We start from the raw sequence: 24037 nt of genomic DNA, 5'->3' as shown, positions 1-24037 counted from the left end.
ACCAGTAGAACTGCTGTCCAGTAGAACAAAAAAATCAGTTAAGATGAAGCAATGAATGAATCCTTCATTTATGTTTCTTTTATAATGTTTTAGCAGTGTTTGTTTTAGAGGTAGTATCCTATAATTTACTTTACCATAACAATAGGATCGTATTGTCCTGACCGTGTCTTAGCCATCACTTGTTTCATATGGTTTGAACACTGTTACAATTGAAATATACATGGAACACTAAATAAATTCCCTTTGTGATCGTTGTTGCAGGTATGGGAAACCACCACCAAGGCCATCCACGCATGATGACACCTAACTCAGCTGGGCCCATGCCTTCACTCAGCCCTATGGGAATGAACACCATGGGATCCCAGCCTCTTTCTCATGGCATGCCAAACCAAATGCCTTCACCCAATCCTATGGGCCCTAACATGCCCCCTCACTCAGGGCCCATGGGTCCTGGCATGATGTCACATGGAATGATGATGCCACCAGTCTCCCAAGACCCTGGCATGGGTAACAGCCAGATGATGCCCCAAGGTCGTATAGGTCTTCCTCACAGAGGACAGGGCTTCCCTCCTGGACAGTCACCACCACAGCAGATGCCATTTCCTCACAATGGTCCAGGACCTCAGGGTGGCTTCCCACATGGAATGGGCTTCCAGGGAGAGGGGGGTCCAATGGCAAGGATGGGTAACATGACCCATGGGCCTGGTGGTGAACCAGGAATGTGCAAACCCAACACACCTGGGGGCCAGGAATTTAATAACATGTCGGGTGTCTTCAATGACTCAGATTTACATGAGGTAATGCGGCCGGGTGCTTCTGGAATTCCAGAATTTGACCTCTCACGTATTATCCCCTCAGAGAAACCCAGCCAGACTCTATCTTACTTTCCCCGCGGAGGAGATGCACCTGGTGGAAAGCCACCTCACTCTTCTGGCCCTCCTGGCTTTCCCCCCATGCAGGGGATGATTGGGGAGGGCAACTCAAGGATGGGCCTCCCCATGCAGGGCATGGGAGGTCCCCCAGGCCCTGGACACATGGGGCCTCAGGACATGCCAATGGGGAACCCCGGCCACAACCCCATGCGGCCTCCAGGATTTATGGGGCAAGGCATGATGGGTCCCCAGCACAGAATGTTGTCACCAAGCCAGCAGCCAGGTATGATGGGAGGCCCAGGTATGATGCAAGGTAAAGAACGGCCCATGTACAACCATCCTGGCCCTGTAGGTTCCCCTAACATGATGATGTCACTACAAGGAATGGGTGGACCTCAACAGACTATGATGATGCCTCCTCAGATGAGGCCACGAGGCATGGCAGCAGACCTAGGAATGGGGTTTAATTCAGGCCCTGGGAACCCTGGGAATATAATGTTCTGAGCTGCTACAAAGAACTGACAAGCCTCAGCCACAAAACACAGAACACTCTGGATACTGTAAAACCTGTGAAAATAAGAACTTTTTATATAAAAGGAAACAAAATGAGCTTTGTGTGGGTGTGTGTTTTGTGATGAACAATGTGTAAAAATTGGACACTTGTGTGCATATACACTTGGGTAGGACAAGGCTAATGTGTATACACACCCACAGGCTCACAAGACACCTGGATGTGTAAAGGGGGAGTCCTCGCTCATGAGAATGGAGGTCATTTTGCAGGTGGAGTGCTAAGAGGGGATTGGTATTTCTGCACACTACAATAATATGCCCTCCACACAGTTAAATCCAGATTTGGCATCATTTGCAATGGAATGAATTTTTTTTTGGAACATTGGGAATGTATTTGGATTCAGAGACTCAACTTAAGGTTTTTTATTAGCCTGACATTGTGTGGCCATAGTAAATATGCGTGAGGCCACATACAAAGCCAACAGCAAACCAAGTTAAAGGATGACCTTAAAGTAGCGGTTTATCGTTGTACTTTTATGTTAAAAAATCAAAAGGAGACAGATAACTGAGTGACAAATGTGGTCGGAGACGGAACCCAAACTGAATGAACAGTAGTAAAAATGAAAACAAAAAAAAAAAGTCAAGGGACATTTTGTCACAAGTTGCACCATCTTGGCTGTATGTTTACATCTCATCGCATCACTTTCCTCTGAGTCATGAAATGCTCTTTGTATGTGTGTACTGTACTTGTGTTGTTAAAGGGATTTTACCAGTGACTTCTATAGTTTTTTTTTTCCATCTACATTTGTAAAGGGGGAGGGTTTTTGGGAGGTGGATGTTGGTAGCCATTATGGTGCAACAAACACCACCACAAAAATACTGTGTACCGTGGAAGCGTACAGAATATTTTAATTTTAATTTCATTTGCTACTCCCATGTATGATAAACCAAACTAAGACCTCATACAGATCATAGTATTATTAAAAAAACAAGCACAAACAAAAATTAATTGTAAAGAATAAGAAGTGGTTTTTTCCTTTGCTCTTTTTTTATTGTAGAGAAAAACACTTTGACAACAGGCTGTAGAAACAGTAATTTGATGTTTGCTGTCTGCGTGGTTCTGGTTTATTTTCTGGAATTGTTTGTAAGCTGGAACGTGGCACTTCAGATCCTTGGAAGATGCACTCAGTATCAGTTACATCAATTGCCAGAGCCACGGAGTCTCAAAGACCGCAATGCCAGATACTTGGGAAGATGCTGAAGGGGAATGGTTAAATTGAATCGTTTTAGCCGCATATGACAGCAACACAGTGCAGCGCTGGATTACTGATTGGGTGGAATACTTTTTTTTTTCTTTCTTTTTCTTTTCCTTTTTTTTTTGTAGAAAACAAATAATGGAAAAACAACAGAAAAAGCTAATAAGTTGTCCCCATGTCCCCAGCCCTCCTGTGTTGATGCTTGTCATGTGTAACTCCATTGAATTTGGTACTGAACCACTTCCTAAGGCTGGGCTGTGGTGTTGGAAGACAAATAAAATATATTGTTTGGTATAAAGTGTCAGGCAGTACAGTGTCCTTCTTTTATGAATGTGAATGGTCTTACAGTACCCCCTGCTGGAGGGATATAGGATGCACGAAATAAAATATGCAGTCAATGCCTACTAACAAATTCAGGTCCTGACAAATTCAGACTTGACGTCAAGGCACAATGTTGGATTAACTTTTTGACCAAATAATTTATTCCATATTAAAATTTGTTAAATGAAATGCACATTATTACAAAATGAACTCACAACCGTTACAGAGATGAAGTTTGATGAATGTAAATGTCTTTTCAGTACTAGAGTGTACAGAGCCTTGAGGTACTGGCTATGGACTGCACAGTGCCATGCAGAAATATCAATTTTTGGAAATGGACGTTTGCATGACCTGTTTTTTGAAGCCCATTTTTGGCAGAGCATGGAATATTTCTAAGGAGACTTCTCAGCTATTAGAAATCGTTTTTCCACCCTCGCTGTTAAATGTCTTTTCCTTTTATATATTACTTAGACACCTGAATAACCTTAACATACAGCTGGTTTCATCATGAACCTTGATTATTATTCACTGTTGAGTAAGACCTTTTTTTTTATATAATAAAACCTAATGGCTGAAGCCCTATTTCAGTATTGCTACCTAACCTGTAATCCTATTCCTTTTGCACACTACACACCAGTTCGCACATGCGTACTAAACATATCGGTTTGTGACATTCCCACTGTGCTGCTCCCAAGAACCAGCTCTGTACTTCTATAATTACCCAGTGTAAGGAACAAATGTCATACAGGCCTAATTTTAGGACATGGTATGATTATTTAGCAGCTGCAGAAACATAAGCATCAGTTTCTGTTTTGCCTGGACAAGAAATCCCAGAACGTCTGAGCTTCATTGGACGGTTGAGCATACATGACCTTTCAGCACTGCAGGGGAATTTGGATAAATGTGGGTTATTTTACACTCAGGGTTGAGCAACACTGGGGAAAATGGACTAAAATTTGTTGCCATCTAGTGGCTGACATGAATCTTTGTTTGAAAGCCTTTGTTTCTTTTCCAAAGCCTGGAATTGCACGTTTTAGTGTTTCCATGTTCCTGCCTAAAACAGACATTTGAGCTGTTATACCTGCTTAAAAACAGATTTATAGGAATTTTAAAAAATGAATAAATAAATGAAAAAAAGCAATCCCCTTTTCATGCAGTATTATTTACATATGGAAACAAAGGTATTAAGATTTACTGATGATAGTGCTTACATAAAGAAATATGAGGAGGCTCTACCAATCAACAAACCTCATCTGGATGAGCCGTATGAACCCTCGTTTTAATCTAGAATAATGTAAAATAAGGCAAATGCATTTTGAATGTTTATGATAGCTGCTAAATGTATGCAGTTAAAACCTGTAACAATGCCTGTAACAACCTCCCTTGTTTTAAGCTTTGCAGTGACCTGGATCCAGTGAAATATGCACCTCTTTATCTTTTCACAGTTAAGGGTCCCAGGGCAACATAGTGGAAGAGCAGCTTGAGCTGCTGCCTCTGGGGTAATTGGTTTGACTCTGAGCATGATTTTAGTGCATAGACTTCCTCCAAGTCCTCCTTTAGGTGTGAACGCATACATGTGCATGGTAACCTGTGAAGGACTAGCATCACTATCCTATTCAAGGTGTGACCAATGTTCCTGGGTTAGGCTGTGAATCTACTTGCTTTATTCTAGCAAGTGTGCCTTGCTAGAATAAAGAGGTAACTGAACATGAATGAGTTGTTATTACTATTCCTTGGCCAGTGCTATAATACAGACCTGTGGTGAACATAATCTATAAAACCTACTACTAATTTATAGCGTCACTTTATGGGCACAAGGCTATACCGACAGATCGTCGGGTCTCACTCTACTGCTAGTTCCACTGCTCTTGCTGAACCGTCGTTTGTCACTCAAGAATCCATTGCTTAGCAGCGTGGGTGGAACACACAAATTGGGCGTATTTGTGGATTCCTGTGTGAAGCTCATCTTAAGAAAGTCTTCAGGACCTATACTGTCATGATCCCGGTGACGTTCTGTTGCAATGTTGGCAGAATTCTGCTGGTATGCCAGTTGGTTGGTAAATGGTGGACAGCACGGATGCGTGTGAGAGTGTGTGTGCGTTTTTGTTTGGAATATGTGTGAAGGTGGAGTAGATGCTGCTAGGCACTCATGGAAATCGGGTGGTGGGGTACAAGCTCTGTTTGGTGTGGAAGGTTCTGGAGAAGCAGAGGTTATAGCCAGTGTTGTATTGGATCTTTGATATTTTTTGGCCTGATGGTCTTTGACACATCTTTGACACTGCTTCCACGCTAAGTGGTAAAGCTCAAGAATACTCAAAACCAGAGACACACCAGCCACTACAAGCATGAACACAATGAAGACATTCTTTTCAGTGGGTCTTGAGATGTAACAGTTGACTGTATGTGGGCAAGGAGGCCCCTTGCACAGGTACAGTGCATCAAGGAAGATTCCGTATATAACATACTGAACTACGATAAAGATCACTTCCATCAGGCTGCGGATCATGATACTCAGGACGTAGGTCTGTAGCAGCGCACCCCTCAGATGCACTTTTCCCATTCTGGCTTCCTCCTTTCCACAATCCCTTTCTTCCTCTGGGTACTTCTCTGCACTACCTCCACCACCGCCACCACCACCTCCACCTCCTCCTCCACTATCAGCTACCTGAGCTTCCTGATCCTTCTGCCTTTTCTTCTCCTCCCTTCGTACAGTGTGCATGGCATGTCCCATATAGATAAGTGAAGGTGTAGATACAAAGACAATCTGTAGCACCCAGAAGCGTATATGGGCGATGGGGAAGGCACGGTCATAGCAAACGTTCTCGCAACCTGGCTGTTCTGTGTCGCATGTGAAGTCCTCCTGCTCGTCACCCCACGATGACTCTGCTGCAGTGCCCAGCACCAGGATGCGGAATATGAAGAGGATAGTGAGCCACACTTTGCCCACTGAAGTCGAGTGCTCCTGCACCTCTTCCAGGAAATTTCCCAGCAAGCTCCAGTCTGCCATAGGCGATTGCGGGAGGTCTGCTTGAAGGACACAGAAAGGACACCAGTCTTAATAGAAATAAAAAGACTTCTTTACAAAATGTGCTAAAACGAATACAGTATGATTTAAATTAATAGATAATACAGGTGTAACTACTTGTATCTGTGGCTATTTAGGGCCTCAAATATTCCATCATATGTACTGTATTCAGCATTCAGATTTAAACCCAACCAGAGCATGGCTTTCATTCATTCATTCATTCATCTTCTACCGCTTATCCGAACTACCTCGGGTCACGGGGAGCCTGTGCCTATCTCAGGCGTCATCGGGCATCAAGGCAGGATACACTCTGGACGGAGTGCCATCCCGTCGCAGGGCACACACACACACCCACACACACACACACTCATTCATTCACTCACGCAATCACACACTAGGGACAATTTTCCAGAGATGCCAATCAACCTACCATGCATGTCTTTGGACCGGGGGAGGAAACCGGAGTACCCGGAGGAAACCCCCGAGGCACAGAGAGAACATGCAAACTCCACACACTCAAGGTGGAGGCGGGAATCGAACCCCGACCCTGGAGGTGTGAATCGAACATGCTAACCACTAAGCCACTGTGCCCCCCAGAGCATGGCTTAAATTCTTTTATTTATTTTCACTGCCACCAGAAACACAGTGAAAATATAAACCACTGCCACCTGAAACACTCGAAAAATACTTCAAACGAACCCAGAAGTAAGCACTGTCAGCAAGGTCAGTAAATTCTGGCTCGAATTTAGTTGGTTTTACTTTTCAGATCCTGTTTTTATTTTAAAATAGTTATTAAGGGTGAATGAAGGAATGCTTTAAGTACACAGAACAGCATCAAATTTTAGCATTAATTAATGTGATCTTTAGATCTTTGGCCCATGATCTTTGGCCCATGATCTTTGGCCCATCTCAGCCTTTCAACCTTTCTTTCTTTTTATGTATTTGAAACATGTATTTCTATACATAGGTCTCAAATGTTCATAGTATCAATCATAAGCCCTGTGAAACTTTCAGCAAAAAAAAATCAACCCATAAAACAACAAGCAATCTTTAAAAAAAGGGAAAAAAAGAAAGAAAATCTTGAAATCTTCAATCTTGAACTCTCTGGTTGTTCAGCTTGTCCTACTGAAGAGACCCTATAATGTCTTAAATACAACATTACAACAGCTTTTTTTCCTCATCAGATAGTGTTTGAAGTAAAACCCCTTTACCATGTTTACATCATTTTTCCTGCAAGCGGTTATGTGAAACATTTTAAATGATAAGTGGCCACATCTTCCTAAGACCTTCTTATTTTCTTATCATACTTGTACAAAATTAATGTTGTTTTGTCATAGTAAGCTATGCTATGCTGTTCAATGCTATGTATGTAGGAATGAATGGAGTTTACCAGCTCTAATCTGTGTCTTTTTTGTGTTTGTCAGTGATCGTACATTTGTGCCCTTACAAACTTTTCCCATACATGCTCAAGATTGTGGGAAGTAGCCTGACAGTTTCAAGGACATCTCAACTAAAAATAAACAAGACGTCAAGTACATTATAGTTTGTGTCATTCCCTGTCTGGATTTGGGAGTCTGGTTGCATTTGGATAGTGTCATATCCTCTTGGATGGAATATGTTGGGTATTTATTGGAGGAAAACATTTACAACTATGAACACTTAAGGTATTAATCATTTAAGGTTCTTCAGGCAATGCTAAAGTCTAAAAATTGGATGACAACTAATGATGGCAGTTACTATGTTCTAATCTTTCAAGCTCCACTTATTTTTCAAGATTTTGATGATAAACTATACTTGTATCTGATAATACAATACAGAAGAGGTTTTTTTTACATTAATAATCATTTTTACAGATTTTACTTCATACCCATATGCTAGTTTATAACTTCAGTTGAAATTGATTTTTTTGTTTTTGAGCAAAATAAAGTGAAATAAATTGAGTAGCAGGGAAAATAAATAAGCAGTTTAACCTGAGATGTATTGTGAGATGTACTGTGTTTAGTGCAGTAGTAGTAGTAGTAGTGTTTAGTCATAATTGTGCAGTAAAGGATATAGAATTGTCGTTATTTTTTTAACTTATCTTGCACAACTAGCTTTATAGAAGCTAGAATATATATACTATAGTTTGACATACATTTTTACGTTTTCTGACACTGATATAATAATTATGACTTTTGATATAATTTTGAGAAAGACTGGCATTATTTATCAAAGTAGATTCAAATTATTTGCACAGGGAATTCATGAAAACACTTGTATTCTTTTTATGCTTCTGAGTGTGTGTAAGCCTTGAACTGATCAACATCAAATCATATACTTTGCATGGAACTGCACTTTTAGATATAGAATATACTGTTGAGATTTAATAGCTTATTTTTATTACATTTACAGGATTTAGGAGACATTCTTATGTAGAGTAACATAGAATTGCTTTGGAGTCACAAAATCACATCCTCATGCTAGTTCACTAAGACAAAGTCTAATGACACCATCAAGAAATTTTGTTTGAGATTTTGGGTAACTAATAATTACGTTGTATGTGTTAGGGGGCTTCATTAAAGCCACAGTAGACTAGCTCTAATAATAATAAAAGCCAACATGACTGGCCCTTTATTAGTACTTAAATATGTAACAAAAACATAGAATCTTTTCTCTTTTACCATAGCATTGGGCCTTTTTCTACAAAGGTCAATTATATCTCATCAAGGACAACCGTTCAAGACAACCAGCATATTCATGTGGTCAATGGGGTCAACAGCAATTGCTTTTTTTTACCTTCGGTTTTGCATCATTCAGGGCTGTTAAATGTGATACGCTGTTTTGCTCTTGTTCTATCATGGAAACATCTCCAGTTTTTGCCTATTCACTAAGTGCTTTGCAATAAGTGCTTACTTTCACTGTAAAGAAAGGATTTTATATATGAATGCCCCCTCCCATTCTGCTTTCTGTCTTTCTCAACGGAAAGTTTGTCTTGCTCCTCAAGGGAGTTAATGGGAACAGTCTGGGCAGAGTACTCCCAAACTCATACTTCCATTCTTCCCAACGGGCATGTTTCTATGTGAGGGACATAAAATAGACATACTTGCTCTTTTTTTATATACAAAATCGTGTCAAATAAGTATTTCTTTTACAAAAAATTTAGCTCGTATGGTGAGATGTATCTCTACTAGAAGGCATTTAGAAATAAAAATGAGCAAAGGAGAGTTTGCTGTGAGTAATGAATCATCTGGACTAGGATGGCACTGGGCTTTCTTGTTTTATTGTTAAAATAAAATGAATCACATGTAGTTTTATACAGACATATGCTTAATTGCATCTTAAATATATTGCTTTCTGTAATTATGGCTATTATGAATGATGTTTTACCTTTTTTTCAATATTGAATCAAAGAAAACATGCATATAACCTTCAAATATGTTCACATTTATAAACATACACATAGGTTGTTGTGAGGGATATTTCAACTATCTTTTACCCTCAACTTACACCGGATATACATCGGACACAAACGGTATCCGAGTCATGGGCTCACCCTTAAGATATTATTACGGAATGTTCACCACTGGCAGCGGAACCATCCAGCAGACAGACTGGTGGCACGGAAGCTCACTTGGAGCCTCCATATGCGAGGGTAAGAGCCACTGTTCTGCCCCTCCCTTTGGAGGAAGCAATCTCAAACAATATAATTTCCCTCTTACACAGAACTTAAAAGGAAGCTAGCAGGGTTAGAGACTGTAAGGCCAAAAAAGGTCAACGTTTAGCACTTACAAAGCACCATGTAAATGTCAGACTTCTGTTTAAAAGAACTAGCTGTTATACAATGCACTTGGCACATACAACATGTGAACTGCACTATAATTCTCAAGCTATAAATATATTAAAGTAACCACTGACTTAGTCTGCAATAAATTAGCACAATACTGTATATAGGTTTGTGTGGAATGATCTCATGATGCTATTACTTACAGAACAGAGATAAAGGTTTCAACAGAAGTCAGTATTAAAAGTCTTCCCTTTAGTCAGCGCTTTCTTTAACGTGCTCAGTACCAGAACCGCATACCTACGAGCCTTATCCATCTTGGGGAGGAAGAGGGCGAACCTCACACCCATCTCCTTTACTTGTTTACACTTTAGAAACAGAACAATGCTCTTTTTTCTGTAAGAGAGGCTGCAGATTGGGATGGGGGCTGCAATGTGCTGAAACAGGCTTCTGAAAACAGCAGCAGAGAAACCAGTCACTTCCGTTTTCTGTTCGTCTGGGTTGGACTTGTGGCAAATGACAATAGACACAATAAAAAAAAAACTCTTGAAAGGAAAATAATATTTGAGAGAAGAGGTGGATTTAAATTAAAGTTTTTTTAGTTTCTGATTCATAGTCATGGTTTGAGAATGACTCAGTGATAGACTTGCAGTGAACATGTTTGCAATGTTCTACAAACATCTGCTGTAATAAGGCTTTGCTAATCAATGTTATTAGAAGGTTGTTAACACAAAATTACCAGTCTGACAAAAGCTACTATTATAGAGATGTTTGCTAATGCTAACACATTCCTATGCTTTTTCACATTGTTAAAGAGGCTGATGTTCACAAACATAATGTTTATAAAGAATGTATGTTTTTTGTTTTTTTTTTAACTCAAAGTTAAAGAAAAAAAACGTTCCGAAAACCTGCTGGCAGACTAAAATTATTAGCTGCATATATTTCATGTATGAGAGCAATCAGAACAAGCTTTTCATTTATTTGTTAGTATGTTTTATTTTCATCCAAATATCTAGTCCTAAACTGCTGCTGATGTTACATCACAGTGCAGCATAACACCTTCTGTCGAAAGCTCTATCATCCCTCTATCACATACATGAGCTCAGTGATGCCCAAGATTGGCTGCTGTTGTTCTGATTGACAGGGAGAGTCAGTCATCTATCCTAAACAGTTGTTTAGAGGAATGTTTTCCAAAATATTAGAACCATTTTCAACCAAGTTTTCCAAAAGCATTTAAAGTTTTGATTATCTTAACTAGGAAAGTGAGTTCAGCAAGTAGAATTTAACAATGATGTTTGAGCATCAGGGATTTTTTAAAGTGGCAGTAAATTATGAAATGCTTTCATAATTTAGAACCTCTTGTAAGAAAACTTTAGGGTTACACAGGAGTGATTTCATTTTAAGCAAAATTTTAATGCTGTCCTGATCCTAATCTTACCATATCTATCTTTTGGCATCCAAATTGTTTTGACATTACAAATGTGAATCCATGTTCATTCCAAATGCACTGTTTAGCAACATTTCAAATGTTGAACATGATGTAGTGCCAATTAGAAATTTATTAGACACAAATATTATATAGCCATAAATCACTGTAGGAGTTAGATTAGAATTGCTGCTCTGAAATATGTTACGAATTAAGTATTGTAGCCTTCTTTGGATATGGAAAGATCATAAAAACTGGAAGTGTTGGATTTGACTTGAACTGAGCAACAATACTGGCATGACATTGAGCTTTAATATGAAAATGTCTCCCTAACCATCGTCCTTTAGCTAAATCCTAGCACAAATCATAAACTTATTCAAGACACTTTTATTAGATACACTACTCTAATAAAAATTTATTCAATGTTGTCTTTCTGTCCCAGTACAAACCTCCCTTACAGTAAAACGGCTGCATATAGGGAAGTGTTAGAGGTTATAAGAAGACGTCTGTGTGGGTGTGGGTGTGGGTGTTCGTTAAATTGCTGAGATGCCAATTGAAATAGTTGTTGTGTCTGATTACTAATTTAACAAAGTACACATGGCTAAGCTACTGAACTTGCTAGACTTGTAGCTAACACAGGATAATGGCTGGTGTGTGTGTTGCGTTGTGATACGTTGTGTTGAAATATTCTCTTGAGAATTGTTACCATATAATGATATGTATGTGTTTTTTTGCACATAAGCCGAATCCTTGTTTAATTAAAGTATGTATGGTTGAATAAAGTCATGCTTTAATATGTACCTATAGGCTGAATTATATGTATGTAATTATTTGAATGCATTTTTATACTCTGTATTCTATGCACATCATAGTAATGCTTTCACAATTTATTTTTTGTGCCATACAGACTTAATTATGTTTTCATTTCATTACCAATTCTGTAATGTTTGTATTAGACTCGATGTGTGTCTGTGTTAAATCCTCTGCAGCTATTTGCACACACATGTATCAATCATGATTGAACGCAGGACTTTTAAATCCAGAGGAAATCACAATGTTGTATACACTGCTGTAAAGCAATATATATATAAATATATGTTTTTAAATAAGTATTTCATCATTTGGATTATAATAACAATACCATAGTACTACAGGATACTGAATACACTAAATGGCCAAATGCACTAACGATCAATCACATTCATATTTGTGTGTTAAACGTCCCATTCTAGATTTAGTCTCTTTTGCTGTTATAATAAGCTATGCTCTTCTGGGACTACTTTATCACTAGATTTTGGAGCATGGTTGTGGGGATTTGGGGACATTCAGTCACAAGAGCATTAGTGAGGTCAGGCACTGATGTTAGGAGACGAGGCCTGGCACACGGTCAGCATTCCAGTTTCATCCCAAAGCTGTTCAGTAGGGTTGAGTTGAGTTCTTCCATACCAACCTTGGCAAACCATGGACCTTGTTTGTGTACAGGAGTATTGCATGCTGGAACAGGTCCATGGGAACAGGGTGCCAAAGTTCTATTGGATCTTCAGGGAAATCTGAATATTTGTGTGTTTCAAAGTGGTGGCAACAATTGGTTTATATATGTATATATGATTCTGTATAATAGATTATACAATTTCTCTTTTTGAGAGAAATTAATATTAATATCTGGTTATTAAAAAACACAATGCATTCACACTGATATATTTCCCAGAGATAAACACTTCAAATAATAATAAAATAAACATGCATAAAGAGATTACTCTACTCTACCTGTGTGCCCTGATGAATTCCTCTGGAGTGATAGGCAGAGATCTTAGATCATTGCTATGCCTTTATGAATATTACACTATTTCTGAATTTATAGTATAATTGCACCAGGCTCCTTCATATTTAAACTTTTTAGACAGTAAAATATCAATAAAATCAACTTCAAACCTCCAAGCTTACCTCTTACCTCTGTGATGTCTTGCTGAAGTACAAAGATCAGGAGTTGCCTGGAATTACCTGGAAATCAACGTTTCTTGAAGTGCAGATGTCCTGATTTAGATGTCTACTTTGTGTAAGGAGGACAGGCTCGTTTTACGCCTGAAGTCTTGATTATAGGATGATATGCTGGCAGAAGCCTGTGAAATGAGGATTAACCCTGGTTTGCGTTTTCCTCTAATTTTTTTTCTTCAAAGGCTCTGTGATCCTCAGATTGACATATATGTCTTACTTTTGGTACCTCTAGGGGAGGTTAAAAATGAATGTCTCACTTAAGGTTAATTTGAAGGAATCAGACCTTTTTCTTGCTGCAGAGTTGGTGTCCTTCAACCTGGGCGAACTGCAAACTTCCTGATGTTCTTGATGGCAGATTTCTTTTATCTCTGACAAAAGATATCTTGATCTCTTTGCAGAAACAGACTATCAGATGTTCCCCTTGCGCCTGAGGATGAATCCCTTGCTTTTTTTCTTGTTCTTTACTCAAAAATACCAAGACTAGGATCTCAATGTAGTGAGGGGGGTGAATGGAAGTGTAGACTCCTCCAGAGGAAGACAGATATAGTACACGGTGCTAGATCTCTATTAAACGATGAACAGAAACAGCTGCTTCAGACCATGCTCCAGAATACACCAATAGGCACTGGGACATTAGAAGAAATACCAGTAAACTTTTTTCTCCTCCTCTGCTCTCTTTTCTAGCACTCCTCCCTCCCTGTGTCCCTCACTTTCTTGTCCTCCTCCTTCCTCTTGCGAGTCACAATGCCCCCCGTCTGCCTGCCTGGTACTCTATTTTTGTTTAGGCGAATATCTCCTGATCAGGAAAGGAAGTAAGATTTGCATTGGGAAAACAATTGGGTTTCCACCTAAAGGTCTGAGTCCCATGATAATAACAGTGTATCTAGCTTCAGCTTACTCAAGGTACAACACTGTAGCTGGACATGTAACATGTAATTTGAACAATTTTTACTAAAAAATGATGCGTTCAATTCACTATAAAGCTTCAAATGAGTTTTAGATTACAACGAGAAAGTTGGTATAGCTGCTATAACATAAGTGATAAAAAAAATGAATAACTTGCATTGTAGATGCATCGCAAAATTAACTGTAACTATAAATGGCTAAAAAGGATAAAGCGTTATTTAATAATCAATAAAACATTTTAATTGTTGGTAGAAGTAAAATAGTTCATAGTATGGCGTTAATAGAAAATAATCAATCAACAGTATCATTAATGCTACTATAAAATTGCCATTAGTTGCCATTTTGTTTTGTTGGTTTAATAAAAGAAAATTTAAATAATTTCAGTTAACTGGGGTATGATAAATCCTGGGGTAAAACTGAAGATTGGGCAGGAGAGCTAAGTTAGTTAAGAGACCACAGTAGATAGCTAATGTTTGCTATACCTACCTGCTAGCCTGCTAGCCTATAAATCGATAATCCTTATAGCTGAAGGTGTAGTACCTTCTTAAATATCAACTACAAATACATATTTTCACTTTTTGTAAATCACATGATAAGCTCACACTGATAATCACACTGAGTAAGACTGTAGTTCTGTCCCTAAAGCTAACAAGTGCGCTAAGAGCTAATGTTATTAGATTGTTGTTGCTAATGTATTGTTACCTGTACATGATTTTACAATCATTTTTAAAATCATGTAGAATCAATATCTATAATATGATGGCAGCATTAGTATTAATTACAGTATTAATTACTGTAACTACCTATACATTTGGTGCAGGTAAAATATTTTACAGTTGCTAAGTAGTTATTCAGGATTTGTTTATGCTAATGATGATTGCATACTGGTTCACCAGAAACAGCTGAAACAGGCTGCTGTTCTTCTTATTAATGAACATTTCTCCGTTTATCAAAGAAAAGAAAAACACTAATTACACTAGCCCTGTTGTTTCTTTTTTAAAGTGCAGGCAAATAAGCACTAATTTGGCCTTAGTTATAGCAAGGGAAATTTGTGACCTTTTCAGATTGTGCACTTGAGGGTGATTCATCTACATGAAATAAAGTTTAATCTGTTCTATTTTTGTCTTTTGACAGAAAAAATACATATAAGTGCATTGTATACTGTGTCTCTAACAATTATTGCTATTATTAAAAAGATGTCCCTTATGTTATTTATCACTTTTTCTTCTTTTTAATAATAGCGATGATTGTTAGTGATACAGTATACAATGCACTTATATGTATTTTTTCTGTCAAAAGACAAAAATAGAACAGACTGAACTTTATTTTATGTAGATGAATATTTACTCTTAACTTTATAGCCTGAGTGTATAAGTGTGACCACAGCACTCCTACTTGTCATCGACACGTAGTCTAGACACCTTGTTTATCATGCTTCTGGAGTGCTGGTCATGTGGACAGCGATAAAATGCCTTCTCCTTCATTTAGTACCCCTGTCAGTAAGGGTGCTATGGTAACACTAGGGTAACAATGTTGGGCCAGGCGTACACCCGAAGCAGGATTTGATTTGATTTGGTTTGAGGGAGCATTAATAGGGCTAAAACATTAATTGTAACACACATTGTCCTTCAGGATTTTTTGGTAGATAGCAGAATACATGGTTCCATTTATCACAGTTCCATCTATAAGTCTTCCAGGTCCTGAAGCAGCAAAACAGCCCCAGACCATCACAATACCACCACCATATTTTAGTGTTGGAATGGTGTTCTTTTTCTGAGATGCAGTGTTACTTTTACACCAGATGTAATGGAACATACACCTTCAAAAAAGTTCAACTTTTGACTCGTCAGTCAACAGAATATTTTCCCAAAAGTCTTGTTGATCATCAAGATGTTTTCTGGCAAATCTGAAATGAGCGTTTATGTTCTTTTTGCTCAGTAGCAGTTTTCGTCTTGGAACGCTGCCATGCAGGCCATTTTTGTCCAGTCTCTTTCTTATAGTTTAGTCATGAACACTGACCTTAACAGGCAAGTGAGCCTGCAGTTCTTTGGATGTTGTTGTGGAGTCTTCTGTGACATCTCTGATGAGTCGTCGCTGCGCTCTTGGGGTAATTTTTGGTCGGCTGGCCACTCCTGGAAAGGAAAAAACACTTTTTCACACAGGGCCATGTGGGTTTGGATTTTGTTTTCCCTTAATAATAAAAACCTTAATTTAAAAACTACATGTTGTGTTTACTTGTGTTATCTTGACTAATATTTAAATTTGTTTGATGATCGGAAAATTAAAAATAGGAAGTGGGCCAACACTTTTTACACCACTGTACATATACGCATACGCAGTAATGCACAATGTGAATAGAAAGTAGCAAAAACTAATTAATTTATTCATTTATAAATTAATATATTAATTTCTTTATTCATTCATTCATGCAGTAGTGTTACATTTGGGAAACATAAAAACGACGACATTTGGTTTTTCTTTAGTCAATCTCTTTCCAATCTGCACACACAGACAGATTATCCTGAACCGACTGACCTCCACTGAACTCAGCTGACCTTTCAGTACCTGTTGGCGCATGGCACCTGTCAACCTTTTATTTATGGTCTCATCCTTTTGTTTTTCTTGGAACTAGGGAACAGATTAGCCTACTCAAAAGCTAAACCGAATAGACAAAGGAAAATGTGAAAACCCTCTTGGTGTTTTTTTTCTGCCTGTCTCTGTCACCTATTGTTTTTTTTTCATGACAACATCTTTCTCGTATAATGCTTGTGCTGAAAGGACTAAATTGAACTAAATTAAAAACTTAAATGATGCATCATTAATTAACAAAGAGGTTAGAGATTAAACCAGCAAGACATGCACTGGTTTCAGTTATATATGATAAGTGTTAACATTAGCTGTATATAATGTCAGCATTTAGCTAAATCATAATCTTCCTCTGTAATGTGAAATGTAGTGTGAGCGATAATGGAATATCTTCAGATATCATCAATGCTATATTAAACAATTAATAGTAAATTCACGTTGATCCCTAAAGCATGTTCAAAGAGTTATTTATGAAGTAAAAATGGTTTTCATTTCAGTAAAAATGGTGCTTACAGACTCCCACATCTTCCACCATTAATAGCCACTCTTTTAAAGTATGTTTATATTTACAAATTCTGTTAGCCCTTCCCACAATCCTCTAGCTGCTTCAGCATGACCTGGGAATGTTTTTGGTCTGCTATTTAAGTGCAGAATTCTTTTACAGTGCCTCATATTTTTCCATAAATGCCATCTTAGACTAGCCTGTTGGATTTAGATCCTTATTGGTTGGTAAAACATATCTGTCTTGCTGAGTATGCACCAACGCAGTGCCGCCCCCAGTTTTATTTGTTAGAAATTAAACTGTTAACTTTATTTATGTTAATTGGCATAGTAATACTTTAAAGGTGTAAAAGTTGCTAGGACACACATGCTAAGCAGAAGCATATGGGTGGGATATTTTAAATTGTTGGCCTCTTGTGCTGATTTTTTCCTGTGTGATAGTGAAGTGAAGTGTGAAATAAACCACCTATTTTTAACAAGCTTCCTGGCAATGCAAAATGCTAGGGTGTGATAGTAACACTGAGAGATCAGGGCTATCTTCTGACAATGTGTGTCTACATCACTGGTGTGCTGGCATACAGAAGCCTGTATCTCATCCATCACAGAATCCTGGCCTGGAGAGGGTATAGGAATGTCCTGAATCTAAAAGATGAATCAGTCTCACTTGCAATGATTCTTTTAATATAGTTTACAGGCTGTAAACACAATTAACAATTACACATTCATACTGTACCGTTGCATTCATTCCCTTCACGTTGTATTGTGATTTGAAAATTTTCTCCAGTGTATCTCCTTTCCTCTTTTCCATTGTGTTGCCTGTGGCCTTTTCTTCCCTCCTCAACCCCATAATCAACAGAGGAAGGCCTGAGTTCACTTCCTGTTAGATTGGTGGGAACAATTTATTAGCATACATAATTCTGGAGGTCTCATTTTGCTACTCAGGGTATAGTGGATGGCCATTGATTGTGTTGATTTCAGGAACAGCACCATATTTCAAGGTCCAGACTATTTTAAGTATTGTGTTCAATATGCCTGAGGTATCCTAGCCACTGGTATGCTCTCAAATGGTTTGAAGCAGTCAGACTCGCAAGGGGTATTTTCTAATAAATAAAATCAAATGGACCAACACTTTATACCAGGTTTCATCTCATATTGCTTATCATTTATTTCATTAGGGATAAATACAAATAAATTTACATATACATCTAATATTAAATCGAACTTTTTCTTATGTTCTGTGAAGCGACTTTTGATGTTCTGTGAAGCGACAAATATCCATTGTTCAAAGTGCTATACGAATTTAACTGAATTGAATTGAATTTTTGATGTAGGAAAGTCTTTAGAATGGAGAGGTAAAGACAGTTTATAGCTATTAATGCCTATTAAAAGGAACCAACTAGTGCATGACTTTAATTGTAAATATAATAAATGTATAAAATTTAAAGTGTAGAAAATCTCTGGAGCTCAGCGTTCCTGATAGTCTCCTCAAATGGAGTCGGGTCCACAACCATGACAGAAAAAATACAGAAAGTATTTTTATATATACTTTTATTTTATAGTAAGTGTAAATGATGTAATTTGATTTATGTCAGAGAAGCCCAAACAAACACACTTATAATTAGTTAATATTTGGGAAATTAAGTGATTCGTGGCATCTGTTGGCATTTTATTCATGCTTATCTATGAACACATTACTAATCTATTTGTTAATAGATCTAGTTTATCTAGTTAAAAGATATACACACATATATAACAATATATTATTCATATTTTTAATTAAAAACATTGTCTCAAAACAGTGTTGAAACTGTCTCAAAGCTGTGTGAAACTGAAGGCTTTAATATTTCTGAAGTGAAGTACAACTTCAAAAACGGCCACAGTTCCATTTCTATCAATTAAGTATGAAATGATAAATGGGACCAACATGGGACCAAATGCTTTGAGATTAATATCATCATGGACACTGGTTTCACAGGCACAAGACTGAACAAATGAAAACCATTCACAGTCCTCAGTTCACTAGATGGAATAGATATGGACTGAATTGGGTAAATCCTTCTTATTGTAGTCGGTATCTGTGGTATGCACAAAGGACACAGAAGAGAGAGACCAACACTGGAAGCATTAAAAGACTCATACTGGTGCATAGATTAATGAGGATTACTACAGGAGAGTGAGATGAGGGAAGTCTAGTATCACATCCTGTAGGAATTCTGTACTGTGCAAGAGCAAGATTTAGTATGAGCAAAACTGGTTCAAAATCTTATTGGACATATTACCTAAACTGTGGTTGTGGCACCACTTTGGAGAGAGAGGGAAAATGGATCCCTTACTAATAAATGTTAGAGATAAAAGTAGCAGTGTTTTTTCTAACTAAAAGAAAAAAATTCCATTTTTTTTGTGGAAAAAAAAATCACACTCTGATATTGCCAATATTCAATATCCCAACTTGAAGCTTCCACACGCCACTTGACACAAGACACTGTTAGACACTCTGCTCTCACAATGCTCTATCATCATGATATGGCTTAATTATATATTATTATATATTCTCATATATATATATATATCTTACTGCTATTCCTAATCACACCAATACTAACTGTCTCCTGAATCCTATTCCTGTGTATTTTAGAATTGTCAGCTATTTTGTCCATTAAGAGCAGAAATCATGTGGCGCGACAGCATGTAGGCAGACAATAAGATAACTTTGTTTCAGGGTTGTCCCTGTGTTTAGCTATAGCCTGAGGCCTGCTTCATTGGCATAATCTGAGATCACGCCTCAGTGCACGTGCTCAATGGATTCGGTGTGTTTCATCATGACATCATGCTTTTGTGTAAAAATCCCTGCACCTATTCAATGCTCTGCTGTGAGTTTAAGCCACTAGCACCTACCGTATCAACCACTAGTGCCATTACAACTCGTATAAGAACAACGTTATTTATTAGCGGACTTCAGGAGTCAGTACTGGAAAGCTACTTATGTTCAAAATTCTAATTTGTATTGTATTGTACTTGTACAAAATTAAGTTTTGATAAGATGTAAAGTGTTATCTGTGTGCTAATAGATAATACTGTTTCTAATATTAACTAGCTTCAAAATACAAAATACTCGGCTGTTCTTGTTCTCTTGAGACAAATAGGTTAGTCAAAATATCTGCTTGCTCTCCAGATTTCCTACCAATAGAAGTCTACTGCATGCCAAAATAATCACAAATTGGCTTTTGTGATGGCAATTAGGACTGCATTAAATAAAGACTACTTTAAAATATAGATTTTGTATTTTTAATTGTTTGGTTAGACAATAAATATGTATTTTATGTAATAATATGATGAATAATATGCAAACAATATAATAAAATTATATATTTAACATGTCTTGATATAATTAATGTAAATATTTATTATTATTAATCTAATTCCTCAAGTATTACTATGGCATACTTTTACTAAAAAAAAAATCAAATCAGTTTCAAATAAAAAAAATCTCACTTCACATTTAATGTGTCTCAACATGCTGAACTGGTAATGTTACGTTCCATCATGCCAGCCAGCAAAAGTAAAGAAATAGCAGGAAAAAATTGTGAGTTTGCACTAAACACATGGTAAAGAAATGTTATTATGTCATAAAAAATAAGAGCCAACCATAGACTAATATGAACATTTGGGGCATTTAGTAAGTTTACAGGGGGAAAGGGGTCAGTATGTAAAAAAAAGTGTTTTCATTTTTAGGGTTTAGGGTTTCAACTCTTACATTTGTTCCATTCAACTTGAAGAAACAAGATTTTTATACCACTGGGATACCACCCAGAGATGGTCATGTTAATTATTCGAACTCATTATCGCATACATCATCAAACTTAGAATTAAGCGAATGGTCAACATTCCTCACATAAAATATCTAGTCACTTTTCTCAAACCATCTTTTGTAATTGACTACAACAAAAGTTAATGACAGCAGTGGTGAAGTCCTTGATATTCTTTAAAATCTAGAAGAAATTTACAATTTGCAAAACTGCTCCTATTCCTCAAAATGTGTGTGAAAAATGTGCTTGTGGCTTCTATTGTTCCATTTGTCATCATTTGTCGCCTTTAGAATAAAGGTTGTCTGGCACCCAGCTTAAATATCGAAGCAAACTAAAAACCAACCATCAGACTGTATTCATTCACTTCTGCTCAGTGGTGCGACAAGCAGTGGGGGCCTTAGGTGGGAACCAGAGAGCAAAAAAGTTCACTTCATACCACACGGTGCCAAGAGAAGGGGGAACACAACTACTCTGGAGCTCTCACAGTGGCCATTTTATATCAACCTCTTGCTGATAGTTTTCGCCTTGGTTTGAAGTGATTTCATTGTTACAGTTGTGGGGTATTTTTGGTAATTTTTGGATCTTTACTCAAGTTTGGATTTCAAGGAAGGCATGACAAGGAGTAGCAGGACAGGAGATAGTGATTAGATTTAGATGGCTTGAATATATGGTGCAATTACTGCTTTGTTACAAATTGCGACATTCAAAATACGCCAACACCATTAATGTTCTAGTTATAATATGTCTCCCTGAATTTATTAACTCACTCTTGACTCACTATTTCTCTCCTTGTTTAGTGTTGATTGTTGACCATGGGTGACTGGAGCTTCTTGGGCAACATCCTTGAGGAAGTGAATGAACACTCAACGGTGATCGGCAGGGTGTGGCTGACTGTGCTCTTTATCTTTCGCATCTTGATCCTCGGTACTGCGGCAGAGTTCGTATGGGGCGACGAGCAGTCGGATTATGTCTGCAACACGCAGCAGCCTGGTTGCGAGAACGTCTGCTATGATGAGGCCTTCCCAATTTCACACATACGACTGTGGGTTCTGCAGATTATCTTCGTCTCTACACCATCACTGGTGTATGTGGGCCATGCCGTGCACCATGTTCACATGGAGGAGAAAAAGAAGGAACGTGAGGAAGCAGAGCTGAGCCGGCAACAGGAGACAAGCGAGGAGCATCTGCCAGTTGCTCCTGACCAGGGCAGTGTCCGTACAACCAAAGAGACCAGCACCAAAGGCAGAAAGAAGTTCCGCTTGGAAGGCACACTGCTCAGAACCTACATCTGCCACATCATCTTCAAGACACTCTTTGAGGTAGGGTTTGTCGTGGGCCAATACTTCCTGTACGGCTTTCACATCCTGCCTCTGTATAAGTGCAGCCGCTGGCCCTGTCCAAACACAGTTGACTGCTTTGTGTCCAGGCCGACTGAAAAGACTGTCTTCATTATCTTCATGTTAGCTGTGGCCTGTGTCTCACTCTTCCTCAACTTTGTAGAGATCAGCCACCTGGGCCTCAAGAAGATTCACTTAGCATTTCGCAAACCTGTCCAGCCCCAAATCGAGGGATCTTGTGTGGGTGAGAAGCCTTCCATAGCTGTGTCCTCTCTTCAGAAAGCCAAGGGCTATAAGTTACTGGACGAGGACAGAACAGTTTCACATTTCTTCCCCTTGACTGAGGTGATGGGCATGGAGACTGGGTGTGTGCCCACATCCTATAAACCATTTGGGGAAAAAACTCATGGAGCATCGGCACCACAGGAGGACATGTCGAAGATGTATGACAAGACGTTGCCCTCTTATGTCCAGACTACCATGGTGGGGCCCAGAGGAGCTAGCGGCGTTATTCGAGTGGACGAGGATGAGGTGCCTGCAGAAGAAGACGTGGAAGCCAGCGAGACAATAGAGGACATCAGACCCCTTAGTAGCCTGAGCAAGGCCAGCAGCCGTGCGAGGTCAGATGACTTGACAGTATAAAATTGGATCAAAATTCAACAATAGGAAAGTGTAATCCTACTGAAGAAAGAGCCAGAATGTTTTAAGGCAGTTGTAATGAAAGATGTAATAATCTTACTAAGATGACATGCGATATTTTCCCCAAGAATACTTGCCTTTAATAATCCTTATTAGAGCAGCGTTCTTTATCAAACAACTTGAAATTAACTAACTAATCGGAAGACAGATTCTCAGTAGGATTCATATGGTGATGAGCAATAAGACATGTTGCAGATTAGCAACAAAAAAACTTTTGTTTTTTTTTTTAACAAAAAAAAAAAAATACATTTTCTCTCCAGAAAATTTTAATTTTACATTCTGATCAAAGTAGACAAATTCTAATGTTTACATTTTTTCCATTAGCCATTTGGTTTAATGTAATTATGTATGTTTTATTACTATTGTTTTGGGAATTTGGCAGATTATTTCTGCAATACTGTCAGGGTAACATCATTTTCACCTCAATAATTCATCCAAATACCAAATACACCAACTGATCATTAATGGTTTGTGTGTACTTTGCTGTCTGTAGTATACTTGTTTCATACAGTATGTATGTAAGGGGTGAATAAAACGGCAAGTTTTTAAAACAGCAAATTTTATATATAACTATAAAAAGGATATATGGTCATTGTTATATGTGTAGCTTAATTGAGATTTAATAAGTTGAGCCAAGGAAACAATTGTTTCTAGTCTCTCTGTGCATGCATGCGTTATGCTGATAAAGAATGTGCCAAATAAGCAAACAATAATAATAATAAGAAAAGATAAAAAAAAAAAAAAAAAAAGCAGGCACCATATACAACCGGGCATCGTCCTTCTACAAAAAACAACATTCTACAATTAGCTGTAGGAGACAATTTATCTTGCCTGATATATCAAGTTAAACCAACTGTAGCATAGACATAGAGTACATGCTTGATGTGTTGTAGCTAATTGGTTTAAACTATATTTTACTTTTATCTAAAAAAAAATCTTTCAAAACTTAGATCATTGTTGAGCCTTTTTTCCCCCAAACTGTCTACAGTGTTATTTAATCAATAGACTTCATTTAAATCTTTATCATTTTATTTGGT

General features: G+C 37.9%; 3 protein-coding genes across 11 annotated transcripts in view; 2 read left to right on the top strand and 1 right to left on the bottom strand.

The window, feature by feature from the left end:
• bcl9 (BCL9 transcription coactivator) overlaps positions 1-2936 on the top strand; it is a 92369-nt gene extending 89433 nt beyond the window's left edge. For all 4 annotated transcript variants that reach the window (XM_060860701.1, XM_060860702.1, XM_060860699.1 and 1 more), the window contains exon 11: positions 262-2936. In XM_060860701.1, the coding sequence (XP_060716684.1) occupies positions 262-1376 (1115 nt within the window). In that variant the 3' untranslated portion in view covers positions 1377-2936. The remainder of the gene's footprint in view (positions 1-261) is intronic.
• Positions 2409-13786, bottom strand: gja5b (gap junction protein, alpha 5b). 6 transcript variants are annotated; one of them, XM_060860704.1, is made up of 2 exons: positions 13115-13786; positions 2409-5986 (listed from the first exon to the last, which is right to left on the bottom strand). In XM_060860704.1, exon 2 carries the CDS (start codon positions 5964-5966, stop codon positions 4779-4781), a length of 1188 nt encoding a protein of 395 aa, XP_060716687.1. In that variant the 5' UTR covers positions 5967-5986; positions 13115-13786; the 3' UTR covers positions 2409-4778. The 6 variants fall into 6 exon arrangements, with proteins under 6 accessions (XP_060716687.1, XP_060716689.1, XP_060716690.1 ...); XM_060860706.1 differs by having other exon boundaries at positions 2409-5983; XM_060860707.1 differs by having other exon boundaries at positions 13122-13786.
• Positions 13787-21776: 7990 nt separating this feature from the next.
• gja8b (gap junction protein alpha 8 paralog b) lies at positions 21777-23047 on the top strand. Its single transcript, XM_060860125.1, has one exon. The coding sequence runs from the start codon at positions 21777-21779 to the stop codon at positions 22941-22943; it is 1167 nt and encodes a 388-aa protein (XP_060716108.1). The 3' UTR covers positions 22944-23047.
• Positions 23048-24037: the final 990 nt, after the last annotated feature.

This window comes from Tachysurus vachellii, chromosome 24, assembly GCF_030014155.1.
Source record: "Tachysurus vachellii isolate PV-2020 chromosome 24, HZAU_Pvac_v1, whole genome shotgun sequence".
NCBI classification, from domain to species: domain Eukaryota; kingdom Metazoa; phylum Chordata; class Actinopteri; order Siluriformes; family Bagridae; genus Tachysurus; species Tachysurus vachellii.
Note: the sequence above shows the minus strand (reverse complement) of the source record. Positions and strands in the feature narration are given on the sequence as shown.

Bases quoted from the DNA above. Each gene is read 5' to 3' on its own strand.
- gja5b (XM_060860704.1), bottom strand. From the start codon at position 5,966: ATGGCAGACTGGAGCTTGCTGGGAAATTTCCTGGAAGAGGTGCAGGAG.
- gja8b (XM_060860125.1), top strand. From the start codon at position 21,777: ATGGGTGACTGGAGCTTCTTGGGCAACATCCTTGAGGAAGTGAATGAA.